General features: G+C 40.4%; 1 protein-coding gene across 1 annotated transcript in view; it reads left to right on the top strand.

The window, feature by feature from the left end:
• ivd (isovaleryl-CoA dehydrogenase) overlaps nucleotides 1–16528 on the top strand; it is a 29667-nt gene that overhangs the window by 8821 nt on the left and 4318 nt on the right. The window contains exons 5-11 of the mRNA XM_063006800.1: nucleotides 2575–2668; nucleotides 4545–4675; nucleotides 5602–5698; nucleotides 5792–5885; nucleotides 7964–8045; nucleotides 10369–10473; nucleotides 10571–10643. Coding sequence (XP_062862870.1) covers nucleotides 2575–2668; nucleotides 4545–4675; nucleotides 5602–5698; nucleotides 5792–5885; nucleotides 7964–8045; nucleotides 10369–10473; nucleotides 10571–10643 — 676 coding nt within the window. The remainder of the gene's footprint in view (nucleotides 1–2574; nucleotides 2669–4544; nucleotides 4676–5601; nucleotides 5699–5791; nucleotides 5886–7963; nucleotides 8046–10368; nucleotides 10474–10570; nucleotides 10644–16528) is intronic.

Below are 16528 nucleotides of genomic sequence, written 5' to 3'. Positions count from 1 at the left end.
GTTTAATCACTAAACAAATACCTTACATTTTTGCATATTACAAGGGGAAGGGCTCGTTTCACAGTCAGCCATGAATTAGGTAGGATGAATAGCTCTCGATTAGGATGTGTACTGTATAGTACTGTAGGGTACAGTGCAATGGAAAAGGGGCTTTAAACTGCTATTGATACGGAAAGGTGCCACCAAACGATACACAATAAACTACAGTAGTAGACCCACCCACCCCCATATGACTGTAGTATGATAAAATGCTGGCTATTTAGCAAGCAAGTCTGCCATGTTTTTAGCTGTGAGCAGTGCATCTTTAATACAGTGATAGATTTAAACCACAGTTTTTTTATTAAGGTGAACTGTATTTTTGATCAGAGATTCTTAACTGTTTTAGTTTCTATGAAATTGAGAATCTCGCATGATTAAACTGCTGGATCACTGTAATCAGATTACTTTGTTCGGTAACCAAGTACAATAACAAAAAACATAGATTTTTTGGAAAACAGTTGCTGGTAGATAGGCTTATGAGGTAGGCTTATGTTACTAATAATTCTTTTTACAGCGTGTGATACATAGTCACTCACATGTATTTATTATGTATTAATGTACCTGTCAAAAATCACCTGTTATCCAGTAGAGATTATTATGAACTTCTGAGAGTGACTTATAATCAGTGAGTAGTGTCAATACTTTTTGATTGAGTAATTATACAACATTTTAACATTTAAGTAATTAATCCTTCATTATTATTATTATTAGGGCTGTCACATGATTACATTTTTTAATCGTGATTAATCGCGATTAAAGAACCGAATTAATCGTGATTAATCGACTGCAAAAATAACTAAACAAAATGTAAAGAGTTGTGCACATTTTTATTGCAAGAAAATGGTTACAAATAAAAGATATATACAATTATGCTAAAATTATTCATCTAAATGAATCTAAATTATTTTTAAAAAGCCAACCAATGTCTATACAGAGTTGTGATAGCTACCTATTTAAAATGATAAGTCTGTTCACATTATCTGGCAAAAGGGTGGATCTTTTCCTGTTCATAATCCTGCCACTGGAAACAGGCACTCAGGGTACTAATATGAACCATTTCTAGATGCAACATGTATAACGTCATGTAGACCCACATCGTTAACTATGTTAAAGTTTCTACAGTCCATTGCGATCCATTTAACAACTGTTTGTAATGTTCCCACGACATGTACAGTCCATGGGTTTTCCATTCAAATTCCTCCCAAATAAAGTTAGACTGAGTCTGAGCTCTTTTTGCCTGTAATGCGTATCCATGCACGTAGACGCCTGACGAGATAAAGGCGGGCTTTGACCAAAGATGCTATTGAAGCGTCAAAAGACTTTGATCAAATAACTGTCATTTTGTCCAGTGATGATTTCTCACGCTTTTTGAAAACAAAAATTATTATTTAAAACACGCTACATTTCACAATATGTAGCAGCAGCAGCTTGAGTAATTTGTAACTCATTACCGCAAACTGGAAAAAAGACCCGTGTTATCACTATACAGTATAAACACAATGTTGCTTTGTTAAAGCAGCGCAAATTACCACAGAGACACATGTATAAAGTGGCACAAACATAGCCCAATTATTGCAATAATTGTTGTTAATGCAATTAACAACAGCCCTAATTATTACTATTATTATTATTATTATTACCTTTAACAGTGATGAAGTAAAAAATTTAACATGAATTGTATTATTGTTGGGTGTGTTTGCTAAGCTTAGAAACAGCCAGCAAAGACCGTTCAGTTAAATTACCATGGCTGCTTCGAGGACAGCACACTATTATACTAAACACTATTATACTGAATACACACTGTAACAAAATAATTATCTGCAGGAAATAAAATGCTACAGCCTAAACAGGTAGACATGTAGGTGTGTATTATAATTAGGGCCCTACTAAATTCACGGAAAAATGTGCTTAATTTCACGGACCTTGTTGTTAAAAAATCACAGATTTCAGATTTTTTTAAGAAAAGTGCCACATTTCACTGCTGTCATTAAATAACACTCGTAAATTAAATGATAGAATAAATGGAAGCTACAATACACAGCCTAACTTAATGGTTGAATGTAAACCTAGAACATTCAGCAACAGTGCGAGGATTCGTGTCTCAAAGACGAAAATTCTCGTTCGTGATTTGACACACCCCCTCTGCGTCCACAGAACTGAATTGCAAGTTTTCCAAACTCAGTTACCTGAGTAGTGTTTTTAGCTGCTTTACACTTTGGCATCTTGGATATTTTGACTAACCGATTGCTAACTAAATTGCCGTAGGATTGCTAGGGCTGCCTCATAATGCAAAATAACCAGTAAACGTGAGGCACTTGAATGCTACACTAATAAAAAAAAGCTAAACACACACCTTACATCTGGAATTTCATAGCAAATTGCATATTACACAGGAAAAGGTTCATTTCATGGTCCATGGCACAATTCTCATGGTCGTGAATTAGGTAGGGCCTTAATTATAATATGTAAAAGAACCTGTACATGTGTTCTCTAGCCTGTGTACTGACTTGGTTTCTCTGTGTATTTGCATTGCAGCTGATTTCAGGCGAACATGTAGGTGCCTTGGCTATGAGTGAGCCCAACTCCGGCTCGGATGTAGTTTCAATGAGACTAACGGCGAAGAAACAGGGTAAGCCGTGGTCCCTTTATTCTGACTCTAATGCAGAAATGTTGTGTAATACACAGTAATCAGGTTTGTGTTAAATTCTCTAGATCATGCCTATATTTGTGTTAGTAGGTTTCAATTAATTAATTAGTCTTTGATTAATGCTGTCGGTTAAAAATGTCTTTTACATTTATTTCCTATGGCTGAAGATTGATTACAATTGAGAGCTACATTGTACAGAGTAAGAAGCGATGATTTGAAACACACCCCGACCCTGTGTTCTACATTCTGTGTTCCAGTTTTTAATCAAAATATTTTTATGAATTAATGTATTTTGAATAATAAATGCTGAAACTAAAATCACAAACTAAGGGGCACACAGGTGGCGCAGCAGTAAAACACGCTAGCCCAACCTCGAATCTCAGCTTTGCTACTGGCAGGCTGGGTGCCTACACAAACAACAATTTGCTGTTGTTTTGGAGGGGTGTGTTTGAAGGGGATTCCTCATAACTGATGCATTTACGACCTCTGCTGGCTGATTGATGGCATCTGCACAAAGACTGGGGTTAATGTGTGATTTGTACACAAAGCTGAACCACAAATGAACTCGCCTCGTGCAGGTGAAAGGATGCAATCGACTACTACACACATCGGAGGAAGTCACGCTCTCTTTAATCAGAGCAGGAGGTCAACATCAGTAGAGAGGAAACGTAATGCAATTGAGTAATTGGATACAAAAAAATTGGAAGAAAAACTGGGAGAAAAAACCGAAATTAAGCTGGTTATGCTATTGTGTGAAATGTTGTTTACAAAAATAATGTGGTTTTTTGGCATCATGCTTCAGTATAAAGGAAGAAACTCTTATTATCACCTTCTCATAACTACACTAATGTTGTCAGGACAAGCTTAAATACCAACTTCATCTTAATTAATTATGATTAGCACCTGTCGTTAGCACTTTTAATGAAGTGTTTGCTACATTCTGAAAGCTGAACTGGTTCTGCTCACAGTGTTTATGTTCATCTTACAGTCCTACATTACATTGTTTATTAATAAATAAAGCATGAAGACGTGTTGATATGATACTTAGTGATGTGTTTATATATTGATGGGACAGTATAAGCATGTCAGTTATCGGTTCAAAGACTAAAATAATACTTACAATTTGTCCCCATTTCCTCTCAATCCAGTAACTTTCACACACTTACCCACTCTACTGACATGTGTAGTCGCCTGTAACCTCACCTGTCTAATATGGACAGAGTGTAATGCTATGGCCAGTTCTCCCCATTTCTGCTGATGCCTATACAGCAGAGGTCACACACACACACACACAGCCAGCAACGAGAAGAAGCCATTTCTGACCATTCCTCCCTCAGACAAGCCAGTTGTGTTTGTTGGTTACCAATTTTACTGGTTGAGTCGACTACTATTGAAATGACATAACACCTTTGTGTAACTAAATGTGATGGAGTATGTGCCTGTGTTTTGGGGGTGGGGAATATTTTTAGCCCCAAAGGGGGGTCACATTTTAGAAAATGGTAAAGACTCCTGTTACTATCATGGAGAAATTTCTGGTAGCTGAAAGTGAAAAGCATTAATCATATTCAATTAAAACAAAATAACAGTAATTAATATACAGCACTATATTAATGCTTGGTAATGAATATTATTGAGCTTTTATTTGATTTTTGGAATTTTCTGTGTGTGTAATATATTTTGTATTTGAGGTATTGGCATTCATACTTGGTACGAGAGTAAATAAATAAATAAAAATAAAAAAACCCACTGCTTTAGATAGATGCTTGCCATCATGATATTATAGGATTTTCATCAGCATAGATTTTTGCTTTTGTTTCCCCTTCCTTGTTTTTTTTCTCTGCTGTGCTCTGCTCTTCAGGTGACCACTTTGTGCTGAACGGTAATAAGTTCTGGATTACAAACGGACCAGATGCGGACGTACTAGTCGTTTATGCAAAGACAAACCCAGCAGAAGCTGCTCGTGGTATCTCTGCTTTCATTGTAGAAAAGGTTAGAGAGACACACAGTGTCTGTATAATACACAATACACAAAGATACACTGATCAGCCATAACATTAAAACCACCTCCTTGTTTCTACATTTACTGTCCATTTTATCAGCTCCACTTACCATATAGAAGCACTTTGTAGTTCTACAATTACTGACTGTAGTCCATCTGTTTCTCTGCATGCTTTTTTAGCCCCCTTTCATGCTGTTCTTCAATGGTCAGGACTTTCCCAAGACCAGTACAGAGTAGATATTATTTAGGTGGTGGGTGATTATCAGCACTGCAGTGACACTGACATGGAGGTGGTGTGTTAGTGTGTGTTGTGCTGGTATGAGTGGATCAGACACAGCAATGAGTGGAGTTTTTATACACTTCACTTTCACTGCTTGAATGAGAATAGTCCACCAACCAAAAATATCCAGCCAACAGCGCCCCGTGAGCAGCGTCCTGTGACCACTGTTGAAAGTCTCAATGATGACCAACTCAAACAGCAGCAATAGATGAGCAATCGTCTTTACATCTACAAGGTGAACCAACTAGGTAGGAGTGTCTAATAGAGTGGACAGTGAGTGGACACGGTATTTAAAAACTCCAGCAGCGCTGGACACAACACACACTAACACACCACCACCATGTTGGTGTCCCTGCAGTGCTGAGAATCATCCACCACCTAAATGATACCTGCTCTGTAGTGGTCTTGTGGGGGGTCTTGACCATTGAAGAACAGGATGAAAGCAGCCTAAAAAAGTATGTAGAGAAATAGATGAACTACAGTCAGTAATTGTAGAACTTCAAAGTGCTTCTATATGGTAAGTGAGCTGATAAAATGGACAGTGAGTGTAGAAACAAGGAGGTGGTTTTAATGTTATGGCTGATCAGTGTATTTAAATTCAGTGTGTTGAATTAATCGGGTTTTGCTTCGGTTTAGGGAATGCCTGGTTTCAGCACTGCGCAGAAGCTTGATAAACTGGGAATGAGAGGCTCTAACACCTGTGAGCTGATCTTTGAGGACTGTAAGGTTCCAGGTGTGTGTACACATGCAAATGAAGAGAATAACCACTTCTGAAACTGTAAAATTGTCCCTGAAGTCTTTGTGTTGTTCTACTGCATGATTCCAGAAAAGAACTTGCTGGGTCCGATTAATAAAGGAGTGTACGTGCTGATGAGTGGACTGGACCTGGAAAGACTGGTGCTCTCAGCTGGACCACTTGGGTAATTAATTGTTTAATTATGTTTGAAGATGCATGTTAGTGTGCAAATCATTAGTCAGCTGAGGGAGAATAAATTTGTGACTGGGTTGTGGAGACTTGGGCTGGAGACTCCGGTTGTGTCCAAGGAGGGTATTTTTGCCTGCCTCACGCTCCCTCCGACATGTGCACAGTCCACCGACACCTTCTTATTTGCCCACACATTTGGTGAATTCTTGCATGAGGCCAGTGTTCAAGAACCACGCACTGATCTTAATGTTCCCTCACTTTCTTTACAGGTGCCTCGGGCTATTAGCCAAGGTCCTTATACAGCGTTGAAGACCCAACCCACTTTTCAGTTCGGTCTTTTAACCACCTGGCAGACTTTAATGGCCGATTTTGTCTGCTGCAGGCATTGCCAATTATACCCATTTTAGGGCACCCAGCTGACCAGTAGCAAAGCTGAGGTTTGAGCTCCGGAGTTTAGAATCCCAGCGCTGGTGTGCTAGTGGATTATCCCGCTGTGCCACCTGGGCGCCTTGATTATCTTTTTATGCATTTTACCAATTTAGCGTAGCCAATCTGCTGCTGGGGACCCCGATGGCATCCAAGGAGGGTGTTTATTTACCTGACACACACTCCCTCTGACATGGGCGCAGTCCCTCAATACCTTTTTATTATCCCATACTTCTGTGGATTTGGTCAGCCTCGTGTAGGGAGAGCCACACCCTGATCTCTGCGCTCCTCCACTTTCTGTACAGGCGCCCTGGCTAACCCCACCCCTTAGTCTGGGCTTTCCCACCCAGCAGACTGGAAGCCAATTTTGTCTGCTGCAGGCATTAGGTTAGACTGCTAGAGGGCGTCCAGCCGACTGGTAGCAGATCCGAGATTCAAACCCAGAAGCTCAAAATCTAGGGACACTGGTGTTCTAGCGGATTATTCCACTGCTCCACCTGTGTGCCCAATACAATTTGCTTTTAATATTTTTTAATTTATTTAATTTTTTAAGGTTTACTTTCACTTTATCCTGGTTAGGATTGCACATTGCAGCAATATACTATCTTAGACACCTTGGACTGGACGCCAATCCATTGTAAGCCTTGGCCATCCACCCTCCCCATATATTGCCAATCATGTCTGTATATAGATGTCTGCCAGTTAATAGCACTGCTAGAGATTCAAACCCTCGATCCCAGCAGTAGTGGGCTAGCGTACTTTACCACTACGCCACCTGAGTGCTCTTACTTTTAATATAAATGAGAAAAAACAGAGTTGCAGTAAAGCATTTACTACTTTATAATGTGGCTATTCCTTTTCACCACACTTAAAAGACGTTTTGGCACCGAGGATACGGGCGTTCAGCTTAAGCTTGCACCCTTGGCCTTTACCCACTGAAATTCCTCCCAATTCCTTGAATGGTTTAATGATATTATGCACTGTAGAGGGAGAAATATGCAAATCCCTTCCAATCTTTCTTTGAGGTTTTTATACATTTCAATATTTTTCTAAGCATCTGTAACCAAACTGGAGATCCTCTGATCGTCTTTGTTCATCAAAGACTCAGCCTTTCCCTGGATGCTGCTTTTGTACCAAACCATGATTACAATCATCTGTTGACATCACCTGTTTGGAATCACATCATTATTTCGTTTTTTTACCTCATTACTAGCCCTAAATTGCCCCTGTCCCAACTTTTTTTGGAATGTGTTGCAGGCCTGAAATGCAGGAATGGTGGTATATTAACAAATGAAATGAAATTGAGCAGATAAATAATGAAATATCTCAGGTTCAAACTGTCTGCAATCAAATAAAAGTCAAAGTAATTGTAAGGAACACTGCATTTTTATTTTATTTGCATTTTCCATACTGTCCCAACTTTTTCTGTTTTGGAGTTGTACATAAAAAAATAAATATCAACTTTTTTACATGGTACGCTCCAGACTCTGCAAAAAAAATGACCAGTGCTGAAATTTCTATTATCTTATTGGGGTCATGCTTGCAATTTCTAGGATGCTAGGAAGTAGATTAGAATATAAACACAGTACTGAGTGCACATTTCACTGTTCTCACAGTTAAAAAACAAACGATTTATATCTCTTTCAGCATCATGCAAGCCGTTCTGGATCACGCTATTCCCTACCTGCATGTCCGAGAAGCCTTCGGTCAGAAAATTGGTCTCTTCCAGGTGGGTTCTTTTCTGTTTTAGATGATTAGCTATTAAATGAACATGTGCTTATTTAATTACTGCAACAAGTTAAGTGAGGCCTGAAGGTATATTCAGTCTGAGTATTGCTATGCTTTATGTTAATGGTTTTTAACCTGGATATTAAATGTTCTAGCTTTGGTTTTTAAACTTGTTTTTGTTTAGCCTGCAGCATTTTTTCAGTCATATAGGCATTGTTTGAATCTTAGGTACCGTTTTAAAAAACAGAATGAAGAAAACTACTGCATAAAATGATCATTACTCAGAAATGATGCAACCACTGAAATTCGTAAACACTTTTAGGTTTTCCTCAGCATAATTAAAAAAAAAGCCTTGACTTGACAAAAAAAGTTTGTCCTTGACTGTTCTAAGACTTACTGGTATACACTGGGTGGCCCGGTGGCTCAGTAGGTAGCACTGTCACCTCACAGCAAGAGGGTCCTGGGTCTGTTCTCATGCAAGTGAGGTTAATTGGAGATATGAAATTGTCCATGAGTGTGTTTGACTTGAACTAATGAATGTTGTGTAACCATTGATTACCGTTTCTATCATGAATGCAACCAAAGTGTGTAAGACATGATGTTAAATTAAGCAATAGAACACGAGAGGGAGTGTGTTATTGCGAATAACATCACGGCTGTAGATCATTACAGCCGTGATGTTATTCGCGATAACACATGACCTCAAGTGTTCTATTGCTTTTATACAACAGTTTTTGCAAAATAAAGAAAGAAAATAAATCAAAGAAGCCCTGAATTTCATATTAAATATGCTTTAATATTGACAATACCTTCCGCCAAAAAGGAGTTCCACAATGAAGGAGTTGCTGCTATGCAACGGTAAAAATTCCCTACCCTGCCTTAACACAGTAGGCTAAAAAAAGCATATAGTTTAACACTACAAAGCAGACATCCCAAGTTGCAAAAACTCATTTCAGGGAGGTAAGAAGAACAAGAAGAAGAAGGCAAGAACCTCTGAAGGGAAAAATAGAAATAAAAAACCTCTCGCACACACCAAAGGATATGGGTGATAACAGAACTTTTAGGAGCTGCTAACTGGGCTATTAAGCTAACTGTTCGCGTTACAAACACATTAATGTTCCCTACATAGTGCACTAGATAGTGAATTAGACAATTGGTTATGTTCCCTACACAGTGCACTAGATTGTACATCAGATAACGCATTCATGTTCACTACATAGTGCACTAGACAATATATTAGACAATTGATTTATGTTCCCTACACAGTGCACTAGATTGTATATCAGATAACGCGATTTAAAACGCGATCGGGAAAAAAAGTCTGTGCCGCCTGTGTGCGCGTTTGTGTGCATGAAGCTTGTCGTTACTGGCAACGCGTCAACGGAGTAATACAGTTGTGGTGTGAAAAGGCCGTGCTGTTATCATGAATATCAGCACGTTTAGAACGCTTCTCAACCAATCAGATTGTAAGGTCGGAACTAACTGTTGTATAAATTCTAATAAATAAAATAAATATTGGTATACACTGAAGTGCCAGAAAAACTGGTACAACAGGAGACGATGGATGGATGGATGGATGGATGGATGGATACTTTATTAATCCCGAAGGAAATGTGCGCAAAAAAGAAGCCTTATGTTAACCATGTCCAGAGTTGGCATCGACTTCTCTGGGCTTGGAGGCATCTAGCATGAACCATCACACAGTGTAAATGTTTATTGTGGTCAGATGAATCAGCATTCCATTTTTTTTTTTTAATTGACGCCGTGTAGCATCTGGTGGTGAATGGGGTTTCTGTAGCTGGCATTCGATAGGACTCCTGGTACATCTACAAACGTCTCTGATGGGTGAACGCTAAGTGTGCCTCTTTTCTGAGTTACACCCGTTCATGTCTTGCATTCATTCTGATGTGTCTGACATCTTACGACAGGACTATGTGCCACCACAAGTGTTTAGAAGTGCCAAATTAAGGTTAGAGCAGGGGTTAGAGCCCAATACGTCGATCTCGATGTACCAGTCAATCGTAGAGTGCACTCAAAAAAGCTCAAAATAATAAATACATAAATAAATATCTTAATTTTCTTGGTGTAATATGATTAAAAGCAAATAAGTCTGCAGTCAGGAGTGCTTAATTCTGTGTTTTTTTCATCAGGTCTGAAACAACAGTTTCTTTCTGGTCCTAACATGCCTGATTCAGCCTATAAAGTATTTTACCAATAGCTGCTTAGTATATTTTTGTGTATTAAAGCAATAAAAATTCATCGCAGTCACTTAGGTCTTGATTTTGTACAACGCTGATCATAACAATTTCTCCCCCCCCACCTAGCTGATGCAAGGAAAGATGGCTGACATGTACACCCGTCTCAGTTCCTGTCGGCAGTACGTGTACAACGTAGCCCGTGCTTGTGATAAAGGTCACTTCAGCGGCATGGTAAGTGTGTAAAACGTTCCGTCCGTCTTTGAACTGAAGCGCACAGCAGTTCCAGGTGCAGTAGCAGCAGTATTGATTTGTGCTGTTGTTGTTGTAGGACTGTGCTGGGGTAATCCTTTATTGTGCTGAGAACGCCACTCAAGTTGCCCTGGATGGAATTCAGTGCCTGGGTGAGTCGCTTACACTGCAAAAATGTTTCCTCCATTTCTTAATTATGCTTTCGTTTACTCCGCAGCTCTTTCTCACAGTTTGGGTTTGAGTTTAACAGATATGTCAGTACGTTGGGACATTTTCTTTTTATAATTAGAAATTAATTCTAGGCTGTCTGCTCACATTCAAAATCACTGCACGCAGTTCATCCCTTTGAGGCTGCCACATTTTTCTGAACAGGACTCTTATCAACGAGTGAATTTTAGCTGTTTCATTACAGCCAGGTTGCCGTTAAGTCCTAAAACTCCAGGGTAGAACACACCTCATTTCATTTACTAAGAATGCAGTACTGTTGGGCAGCTTTCACTTTTAATATAACTCATATGCTACCAACCGTAGCATTTAAGCTTTTCACATGATACGAGACGAAACGGCTTCCCGCTGGCGGTGCCACTGTGTGGCGAGATTAAAATATTAAACACTATTGACAATATTGAATTCTATTTTTCCCACTTTTTTCCCCCAATTTTCTCCCCTAATCTAGTCGTGTCCAACTACCCTGATTGCATCCTCTATACTGATTCGACCCTTCACCGCTGACTGAGGACGCCTTTCAACTGACATACGACTCCGGCACGTACAGTCAGTACAGACTGCATTTTTCACCTGCACTGTGTACGGAGGGCCACACCCCCATCAGCATTATTCCTCAGCCTTGTGCAGGCACCATCAGTCAGCCAGCCAGCAGGGGCTGCAGTTGCACCAGTTATGAGGACCTATGATCCGACTTTTTTACCCTCTAACCTTATGAACAACAGCCAATCGTTGTTCATGCTGCCGCCCAACCCATTCGGAAGGCAGAGCTGAGATTCGATACGATGTGTTCGAAACCCCAAATCTGGTGTGCTAGCGTACTTGACCGCTGCGCCACCTGAGCGGCTCTATTGACAATATTGACTGTCAGCATTAACGGTTTATTCAGATTAAGTTTTGTATGAATGTGTTTTAGTTTAGTTTACAGGGTGGCACAGTGGCTCAGTGGGTAGCACTGTCGCCTCATGGTAAGAAGGTCCTGCGTTCGATCCCCAGGTGGGACAGTCCTGGCCTTTATGTGTGGAGTTTGCATGTTCTCCCTGTGTCTGCCTGGGTTTCCTCCGGGAGCTCTGGTTTCCTTCCACAGTCCAAAGACATGCAAGTGAGGTGAACTGAAAATTGTCCAGGACTGTGTTTGACATTAAACCTTGTGGACTGTTGAATCTTGTGTAACAAATAACTACTGTTCCTGTCATGAATGTAACCAAACTGTATAAAACATGACTTTAAAATCCTAATTCATAAATTTTAGTTTTTACTAGGAAGCTCTTCAATGCTTCATCATTTCGAGACATTAGAAGATAAAAACCCATCAAAAGAATAAAGTGGGTTTCTGGAAACGTTAAGTCATACTTAAGAGCCACAAAGCCACGACAAGTGATTCCCGGATTAGGAAACTTGCTACCTAAAGTTCAAACCTAGTCTCCACTTTTCACAGCTCGCTACTCACCATGCCGTATTTTTTCTCACAATGTCATGCTACACAAACATTTAATACTAGGAGAAAACCCCACATTTTGTGAAGACATACCAATCACCATAAAACACATTCTAATCAAATGCCCAAAATACAACAGTAAAAGACAAATCCCAGTACATTGAAAGAAACTCTCACACAGGATAATGCAGAAATAATCATCGATGTTCTTAATAATATAAGACTGAAAACAATTACAATAAGACAATAATACAATAAAACTAGCAGATTCCTGCCATGAATGTCATAAATATACCAAATGGTGTTATAAAAACAAACAAACAATGTCATGCAGGTTTGAGTATAAAAAACGGTTCAGTGTTTGTGCTTATCTTCTGTCTACGTCATATAAACGTTTTTGTCTTATTGGCTTTGCTTTAAAAAGGTCAGCAGCAAACTGGGTCAGAGTCCAATCAGATTGAAATTTGAGTGCAGCGGCAAGCAGTAAAAACAGGGCCGCAAAGTGTTAAATCTGCATGATTGCACAGCGCTTAAGGTAGCACATCAGCAAGCTAAGCAGCACCGCTTCGTTCCGTAGGAGACAACGGCACAGCCAGCGCACATAGAGAATAGAATAGAATGCCTTTATTTGTCATATGTACATATACAGGTGTACCGTACAACGAAATTCTTTCTTCGCATATCCCAGCTTGTTTGGAAACTGGGGTCAGAGCACAGGGTCAGCCATTGTATGGTTCCCCTGGAGCCAAGAGGGTTAAGGGTTTTGCTCAAGTGACCAACAGTGGCTGCATGGCAGAGCTGGGATTTAAACTCTCAACCATTCAGTAGATAGCCCAAATCTCTACCCACTAGGCTACCACTGTCCCATGCCGCGTATCATGTAAATGCAGCCTTACGATACTGACAGTGTCAGACTGCATGATGCATTCATGTTCAAAATTCATGCATTACTTTAGCAGATCTAAATACACATGGGTACATTAAATACAATGTACTTATCTAGCCTCCTAATTGTAAAAAATCACATTAATCTTTCTATTTTGGATTTGATTACTTTATAGTGCTTTCAGAATGCATACACAAAGTTAATTCAACATTAAAATACACACACCGACCTTTTTATTAGCTACAAACTCAAACGTAGCTTTATTGGCATGACAAATATGGACATTTGTTTTGCCAAGCTTAGTGAGGGGGATGAATAGAAAGACAAAAAATGTTCAGGGGTCATGGTTGAACATGCTCAGGAAATTGTATTGTAACTCTTTGCTAAAACGATGGCTTATAAAAGTACTCTTATTCCTCTGACCACAAACATGTGCACCTGGAATCTGCTCACTGCTACTCGAGTGAAGCTGGCTCTTTTAGTCGATGACATGAAAATAAAGCCTTTTTGGTGTGTTTGACGTACATTTGTGACAAATTTGGTTTCATTGAAAACAATTTTTTTTAATCATGTTTTTTGTAGTGATGTTTTTTTCTCCTTTTTCTGCAGAGTGAGAGTTCTTTACTTAAAATATAAAAACATGTTTTAAAAAATAAGGGAATTTTTGGGGTGTTTATTTGCTCCAGGCTGTCTCTGCGTGCAGCGCTAAGTTTTTACCGCTACATCAATTTTAAGAGTCACTTTCTGTTTTTGCTTGGCATTGGTATGATTTTCTTTAGCGTTTTTTGCTTTTGTGGGTGAATTATATCATGCCTGTGATCCCCTGCCTTTTTTCCTTCCTTCCTTCCTTTCTTTTCTTTTCTTTCCTTTTCTTTTTCTTTCCTCCCTCCCTCCACCCTTCCTTATCTTCCTTTCCCTTTCCCTTCTCTTTCCCTTCCCTTCCCCTTTCCTTCCCTTTCCCTTTCCCTTTCCTTCCCTTTCCTTCCCTTTCCTTCCCTTTCCCTTCCCTTTTCTTTTCCTTCACTTCCTTCCCTCCATCTATCCATCTTTCTTTCCTTCCATCCTTACTTCCATTCATCCCTCCCTTTCTTCCTTCCTTCCTTTTCTTTCCTTTCCTTTCCTCCCTCCCGGCCTCCCTCCACCTTCCCTTCCTTTTTCTTCCCTTCCTTTTTCTTCTCTTCCTTTTTCTTCTCTTCCCTTCCCTTCCTTTCTCTTCCCATTTCCTTCCATTTCCCTTTCGCTTTCCCTTTTCCTTCCCCTTCGCCTTCGCCTTCCCTTTCCCTTTCCCTTCCCTTCCTTTTTCTTTCCTTCCCTCCCCTTTCCTTCCCTTCCCTTCCCATTTCTTTCCATTTCCATTTCCCTTTTCCTTCGCCTTCCCCTTTCCTTTCCCTTCCCTTCCCTTCCCTTCCCTTCTCTTCCCCTTTCTTTTCCTTTCCTTTGCTTCCCTTCCTGCAATACTTACACTTATACATACAGGGGTTGGACAAAATAACTGAAACACCTGGTTTTAGACCACAATAATTTATTAGTATGGTGTAGGGCCTCCTTTTGCGGCCAATACAGCGTCAATTCGTCTTGGAAATGACATATACAAGTCCTGCACAGTGGTCAGAGGGATTTTAAGCCATTCTTCTTGCAGGATAGTGGCCAGGTCACTACGTGATGCTAGTGGAGGAAACGTTTCCTGACTCGCTTCTCCAAAACACCCCCAAAGTGGCTCAATAATATTTAGATCTGGTGACTGTGCAGGCCATGGGAGATGTTCAACTTCACTTTCATGTTCATCAAACCAATCTTTCACCAGTCTTGCTGTGTGTATTGGTGCATTGTCATCCTGATACACGGCACCGCCATTGGATGCACATGGTCCTCCAGAATGGTTCGGTAGTCCTTGGCAGTGACGCGCCCATCTAGCACAAGTATTGGGCCAAGGGAATGCCATGATATGGCAGCCCAAACCATCACTGATCCACCCCCATGCTTCACTCTGGGCATGCAACAGTCTGGGTGGTACGCTTCTTTGAGCTTCTCCACACCGTAACTCTCCCGGATGTGGGGAAAACAGTAAAGGTGGACTCATCAGAGAACAATACATGTTTCACATTGTCCACAGCCCAAGATTTGCGCTCCTTGCACCATTGAAAGCGACGTTTGGCATTGGCACGAGTGACCAAAGGTTTGGCTATAGCAGCCCGGCCGTGTATATTGACCCTGTGGAGCTCCCGACGGACAGTTCTGGTGGAAACAGGAGAGTTGAGGTGCACATTTAATTCTGCCGTGATTTGGGCAGCCGTGGTTTTATGTTTTTTGGATACAATCCGGGTTAGCACCCGAACATCCCTTTCAGACAGCTTCCTCTTGCGTCCACAGTTAATCCTGTTGGATGTGGTTTGTCCTTCTTGGTGGTATGCTGACATTACCCTGGATACCGTGGCTCTTGATACATCACAAAGACTTGCTGTCTTGGTCACAGATGCGCCAGCAAGACGTGCACCAACAATTTGTCCTCTTTTGAACTCTGGTATGTCACCCATAATGTTGTGTGCATTGCAATATTTTGAGCAAAACTGTGCTCTTACCCTGCTAATTGAACCTTCACACTCTGCTCTTACTGGTGCAATGTGCAATTAATGAAGATTGGCCACCAGACTGGTCCAATTTAGCCATGAAACCTCCCACACTAAAATGACAGGTGTTTCAGTTATTTTGTCCAACCCCTGTATGTTTGTGCACACGTTAGTTTCCTAGCCTTAACTATTGCTACCTGGCATGGTGCCAGTTAATAGCCCTGTTAATTAGAAACCTATAAATTGGAATAGCAGGCAGAATCCTATGAGGCAGTTTTTTTTTCTTTCTGTTGGTTGTTCCTGTATTAGGGGTCTCCACAGCGGATCACTCTGGTTCACATACCTGATCTGGCACAGTTTTTATGGCGGATGCCCTTTATAACTCAACCCCTCCTATTTTTATCCGGTTTGGAACCGGCACTGAGAGCACACTGACAAGTAGACCTCCCTATGAATTTCAGCAGCAGTGAGCTAGCCAATTTATCACTGCACCTTCTGAGCACCTTATGATATGATTCAGAAGTAGATTCATATTCCATGTTGGACGAATTAATAAGATACAGTTTGAATCAGTTTAGATGTGATATGTTATCATGGGTGATACAAAGTGTATCCTTCAATGCAAGTAACTAATGAGACTAGCAGTTAACACAATGTTGTATTAAATAAAAAGAGTTCATTCCTAATTGCCTTTTTATTTTGTCTGCCACACACTGATTTCTTCAACCAGTGCAGCCGAAATATGGTGATTGGTACACCAATTTAAATAGGAGCATTTTTACACCCTTAAGTGGAAGCTAAATCTCCTAAAATGTGGCCCAGGGGGCATTTCTACTGCAAACAGCAGCTGTTCTTTTAGCCCTTCGTATAGTGCCAGGGAATAACGCAACTGATATAGCCTAAGGTAGAGCTGGGGGACAT

Source organism: Trichomycterus rosablanca, chromosome 13 (genome assembly GCF_030014385.1).
Source record: "Trichomycterus rosablanca isolate fTriRos1 chromosome 13, fTriRos1.hap1, whole genome shotgun sequence".
Lineage (NCBI taxonomy): Eukaryota > Metazoa > Chordata > Actinopteri > Siluriformes > Trichomycteridae > Trichomycterus > Trichomycterus rosablanca.
This window is presented reverse-complemented; position numbering and strand designations above follow the sequence as displayed.